The sequence below is a fragment of the Pecten maximus genome, chromosome 9 (genome assembly GCF_902652985.1).
Source record: "Pecten maximus chromosome 9, xPecMax1.1, whole genome shotgun sequence".
NCBI lineage: Eukaryota > Metazoa > Mollusca > Bivalvia > Pectinida > Pectinidae > Pecten > Pecten maximus.
In genome coordinates, this window is record NC_047023.1 from 17,495,734 (window position 1) to 17,501,733 (window position 6,000).

General features: G+C 35.5%; 1 protein-coding gene across 1 annotated transcript; it reads right to left on the reverse strand.

Moving 5' to 3' along the window:
- Nucleotides 1–1,427: 1,427 nt before the first annotated feature.
- LOC117335144 lies at nt 1,428–5,389 on the reverse strand. The gene is made up of 2 exons (XM_033895084.1): nt 5,270–5,389; nt 1,428–3,385 (listed from the first exon to the last, which is right to left on the reverse strand). The coding sequence occupies exons 1-2, from the start codon at nt 5,296–5,298 to the stop codon at nt 1,852–1,854; spliced, it is 1,563 nt and encodes a 520-aa protein (XP_033750975.1). The 5' UTR covers nt 5,299–5,389; the 3' UTR covers nt 1,428–1,851.
- Nucleotides 5,390–6,000: the final 611 nt, after the last annotated feature.

A 6,000-nucleotide genomic window follows, 5' to 3' on the forward strand; every position in this document is an offset into this window, starting at 1 on the left:
CCAAAAAGTCAATATTCACAACAAGAGCCCAAGGGGAATCTACATATGAAATTTGAGAAAGATCCCTTTAGTACTTTCTGAGAAATAGCGATAACAAACTTCAATTGGCAAAATCCAAGATGGCTGCTTGTCAGCCATGTTGTTTTTTATTGGTCCCAAAATGCAATATGCACAAGGGACCAAGGGGATCTACATATGAAGTTTGAGAAAGATCCCTTCAGTACTTTCTGAGAAATAGCGATAATTTTTTTATGGAGGGACAGACATACAAAGGACGAAGGCGATTTGAATAGCCCACCATCTGAAACAGCTCAACAACCCCAGGTTTCGGAGATCAAATCACCAAGGGTTAGCTTTATTATTTTGTTATATTTCTTAATACCATTTAATTTTACTTCATTGAATTTTAAGGATATTTTCAACTTTAAAAGCATAGTTAATATAAAATGTTTAAAATAAAGATAAAACTTTTAAGATGGTAAAGGTCATTCATTTAAACAAACTTGGAAGTCCTTCACCCTAGCATGCTTCAGACCCAATATCAAGTCACTGGGCCTCTGGGTTATTGAAAAGAAGTCATTTAAACAATTTCAGCCTAATCGGCCCCTAGCTTAAGCTTGTGACAACAAATATAAGTCAAGGTAATTCCTTTCAACAAACTTTGTATCCCTTCACCTCAGCATGCTACAGACCCAATATCAAGTCCCTGTGCCTCATGGTTATTGAGAAGTTGTTTAAAGATTTAAGCCTATTTGACTCCTGTGACCCTGAATGAAGGTCAAGGTCGTTCATTTGAACAAACTTGGTAGCCTTTTACCCCAGTATGCAATAGACCCAATATCAAGTCCCTGGGCCTCATGGATATTGAGAACAAGTCTTTTAAAGGTTTTAGCCAATTTGAACCCTGTGAATGAAAATCAACGGCATACATATAAGCTCAATTGTCCTTCGGGCAGGTGAGCAACATGTAAGAGACGTACATGGATGGGTAGTGTAAAATTCCTATTCAATATGTCAATTGTACTTATTTCATATGGCATTGATACATGTATCATGATGGCATTTATATCATGCATGAGTGACTACAAATTTACGCAATGTTTTTGTATTTCATTCACAACAGTCAATGATCTAGATCTATGGCAATCTATTTTTGTACTATGGGAATCACAATAGGTCACATGATATTTTAACTGTACATGTATTTCTAGACTATCTTTATCTAGGTCTAGATAAGTATATCATGATCATTATTCTTTGATCAAAATTCAGTGTTAATTTGAAGGAAATATTGGGCTACAAGATGTCAGACACTGCTCCATATATGCATGCATGGCATAATTAAACAAGACCTTCAAGACCAGGTCAGCTAAAAAACACAAGAATAATTTTATCAGCAATTTAGTGCTTTAATAATCCGAAAACCCTTGTTTGTTATTTGCTTTATTGGATCAGTCTTAAAAGTCAATAGCCGGTACGGAACCAAGGACCAAGGCAAAATTATACATTGAAATTTGAAAAAAAGCGATGACAATCTGTTGACAATTTTTTCATTATCAGTTTCAAAATTAAATGGACACAACCAGGAACTACGATCCTTTTAACAGTTATAAATAGCATACAATGTACATAGATTTCAGCTGTCAAAATCAAAATACTAAAGTGTATGGCCCACTGTCAACAAATTTCATTTTTCCAAAGTCGGTCTCAAAATTGAATTGGCTCAACAAGGAACCAAGTGGAATCTACATATCAAATGTCATAGATATAATTCCTCAGGAAATACATGTAACGGTAACAAATTTTTAGTCAAATCCAATATGGCATCTTGTTGGCCATTTTGTTTCTTGATCAGACCATCGATATCACAGTATACGTATCTTCCTTTTCGCATTTCTGGCAGAACCACTCATCTGGCAAATTATCCAGATCTTCAATTTGTAAACAGTCCCCATGATACCAAATATCACACCCATTACAGCCCACAGAATTCACACTTGCATCTTTTTCACAAATCCCACATGGCCATTGCACCTCAGTTGTCTTCCTTTTCTTGTCTTGTTGTTCTCCTTCATAAAATTTGCGCTTTTTTGTATTTCTAGTGTGTGAAGATGCTAAAAATTCAAACCCACTATTGTCTTCTGTGTCTGAGGTGGCCTCTAGGTCAGTTGTTTCAAATTCTAATTCATTATCATCCTCAGTATTTGAGGCGGGACTTGTTCCAGCCGGCTTTAATTCAAGCCCATGATTATCATCTTCAGTATTTAAGATGGCACTTGTTCCAGCATTCTCTAATTTAAACCCATTATCATCTTCAGTATTTGAGGTGGCCCCCGTATCAGCACTGGTGTATGCAGTAGATGTGCGAGATGCCTTTCTGACAATACCTATAGATGGTAAAATGAACATGCCACTGTTTCTGAGATCTCGATATACTTTGGGACTGTGTTTCCAGAGAGAAACACATGGTTTTAAGATCTCTTTGTTCCAACGGCGTTTCCTCACATCAGTTACATTTAAAGCATCATGCTGACTTTCTAGAAACATTTTCATCTCGGGGGATGCATTTGGGTAAACAGCGTCTAATATTTTCTGCAAGACTTTGTCACCAATAGCATCCAAGTTTACAGTATTTTTATCTTCCTTCTTATTACTGATAAATGTATCAAAACATATCCTGCATCTTGAACAAACACTTTTAATTCCATGCCAACCTATAACACCAAGACAATGAAGGCTTCTTAGTTTCCTCACGGTGTCTTGATGCCCAATTTTAGATGTAACATGTTCACATAGTATATGATAAGGTACTGGTCTTTTTTCATTCATGTCACAGCCAAGACACAAGTCCAAACTTTTCACAATATGCAGAATTGTCTTTAAATTGCCTAGAGTCAAATCAAACTTATCACTTATTCCGAAATGTGATAAGTCTACTGATCTCCCTCGGACATTCAGTTGCCATCTCTTCTCAGAAAAATTCAAAATTATTTCTTTCATCAGCATATTGCCATTTGTTAAAATGTTTGCAGGCATCAAAATAACGGCAGATTGTTGACTTTTTGATGACAACATACATGGTCTTTCTAGGTTAAGTTCCAAATTTTCAACAGTTATAAATTCTATGTTGTCATGGGAAAGACCACAGAATGATATTCCTTTAAACATAAATCTACGGCCGTTGCACCCGTTTTTCCCTCCTATTCTCACTCTTGTATTTGTAATATCTGGAAATAGTTTATACACGATTTTAGCGACCGAACTAATGCATAAAGGTTTGATTGAATGTTTGTGACATTGTTTTTCATACAAGCGATACAACAGCTGCTTACTGATCATTCCATCTTCAGCGCCACCTTCATCATACTTCAGCTTAGAACACAACCTTAAAAAGAAAACAAAGAAATATACACTTTTTTTTTCATTTCTTTTTCAAATTTTTCAGTTAGGTATCATACCGTTATAAGCCAAAGAATTCAAAAGTGGCCCAATTTCACATCAATGTTGTAAAATCTGCATATATACACCTTCAATGACTAAGAAGAAAAGAAAACAAGAGGCCAATGTGCCTGACGGTCATCTGACTCTAAAGAGTGGTACTGTTGGCCATGGTGGCCATCTTGGATTTCCGATTGACAGACTAGTAAAATAACAATTCTTGGTCAGGACCATCTTAGGATCATTCCAGGTAAGATAGAGCTGAATCCCACCACTGGAAATTAGGAAGAAGTTTGAAATGTGAAATTAAGCCCCCATCTCCATTTTAGCAGTATGATTCATCAACAATTTCAAAAAAGCAAGGTAAAATGTAGTTAATGAATAAGCCCTTCCCAAACTTTGAGGGGGCTTATTTGAAGAGAAATCAGGGTCGTTTTCGCTGATAATGGACACAACACTTCGACTGGTGCACCATAGTTTTTGAAATGAGGACGAACCTAGTGATAATTTGCATTAAAATTGCAGGTCCTTCACAATATATGCCTGAAATAATTCTATTTAAAAACAGATGAACCAGTCCGTCGGTCTTCATAAACAAACAGGCCTATATGATCCACTGATGCAGAAATTGAACATAGTACATGATGAACATATTCAGTGGTGTACAATTATGAAAATGTCTAGGTACTAAACTAGCCAATGATGACAATAGAAGTCCAGAGGGGTGGGAAAATTAAGACTCTAGTCCTGGGTCTATTTTTACATCTTGACTGTACATGTTTACCTCTTCATGCCCAACAAGCTATCTATTTATTGGGTGGGGAGGGGATATCAACGGTTTCAAAGATATAACTGGTAGTCCCCTGGGGTTGAGAATGATGCCCAGGGCATATTTTTACAACAGCATTGTGCTTATCTCGTGTTACCCTACAATGCAACAAAGTTACATCATGGGATCTGTAAAGAATTTGCTATTTCTAAACACTTTCGTCAGGTCGGAAAGTATGGTTTATGTAAGGATTTTGTTACCCTACCAATGAATGGTTTATATTTGCTATATTCTTTTCCCATTTGGCTAAGCCCCTCGGGTGATTACCAATACAATCACTACCGGTACTTTAAAGTAGCTTCGATTCTGGTTTCATGTAAGTGAACTTGAAATTGAGTTTATTTACATTAAGTCAACCAAATCCACCAGATTTGTTTTCTCCATCTGATTTCCTGAGGGAAACACTTATAGCTAGTAAATATGGTAGGGGTGAAATTGGGTATCCATGCAACGCCGAGTCTGAGCTTAGGTCCAGAACGTTAACTCGATCTTTGGTTATTTTCGTTTTTCTCCTTATAATTAGCGGCTGATCATGAGTTTATAAAAGTCTATTTTTCTACAGCAATTCAAATTGTTATTTTATCAGCTACATGTGCCAAAAATATTTCTGCAGAAATTAAACAGACTGGTTTTTAATGTAGATTAATATCTTAAACTTTTTGTACAGAAACAGATTGGCTTTTCATAAAAATTTATAACAGGAATTTTCACTAGTTCATGGGCTAGTAATTAGTGACATAAAGCAGCTAACCCTGACCTCATGACAACCACTCTTAAGCCTCATAAGTCAGGCTAGTGGAATTGTACATCCAACATTTGTTACTGTTACAACGAATACTGGGTATATTAATAATAGAGAAAAGCGATCAAATGAGTTCACATAATTATAACAGGGCGGGAGATTCAATAGAACAAATGCATGTGTACATTTTAAAAGTGATCAACGAATTTAAAGGAATCGTAACAAAAAATGCAGAAGTGTATATTGATATAAACATTTACCATGTGACAGAAAAGTTATCTCCTTCCATCTTATGTCATTATCATTGAAAGATGGGATTTATTGTGATGTGTCGAGATTCAGAAAAAAAAATATTCGGAACTCCTCGCGTGCGCTGGGAGTTCCGATGGTTCCTGTCAAAACTGAATATTAAGCCGCAGTTACGTATTTTTGGGTGCGTAAATAATAAACACAGAAAATACCATAACTAAGTAGATAAATAGGCCCTATTTGAAACTCCTAGTCAGTCTTACATAGTCAGATCTTGTTCTGGGCCGGAACACACAGAAAAATAATATAGAAGCAACCAGGAGGAGCCAGGATCGAAAACTTTAATAATGGGAGATATATAAATAAAATTTAAATCTAACACATATGTTTCTTTATTCAAATAAATCTTGCATTGTTTATTTCAGAAGGGATGCTTAATGATGATTTTTTTTTCATATTTGAATCGGTCGTTATATAACCAGAGAATTTTTTAAAAACCCTACATTTTGCAGAGCAATATTTATACGTGTGAAGGAACACGATATTGTGGGATTTTTTTTTATGTTGTTATGTTTTTTTTACCTGTCCACGCATATTGAATGCCAGGTAATGTGAAAATTATGATAATCACACGCAATACATCTATCTATATCTTTAATTATTACATGCAAAATTTCACCAATGTCTTTTCAGCGTAATTCAAAGAAATTAGGTGAATATATATATACAATAATTATAGGGA

Bases quoted from the DNA above. Each gene is read 5' to 3' on its own strand.
- LOC117335144 (XM_033895084.1), bottom strand. From the start codon at position 5,298: ATGGAAGGAGATAACTTTTCTGTCACATG. The intron at 3,386-5,269 runs GTAAATGTTTAT...TTTCTTTTTAAG, and splicing joins GATAACTTTTCTGTCACATG to GTTGTGTTCTAAGCTGAAGT.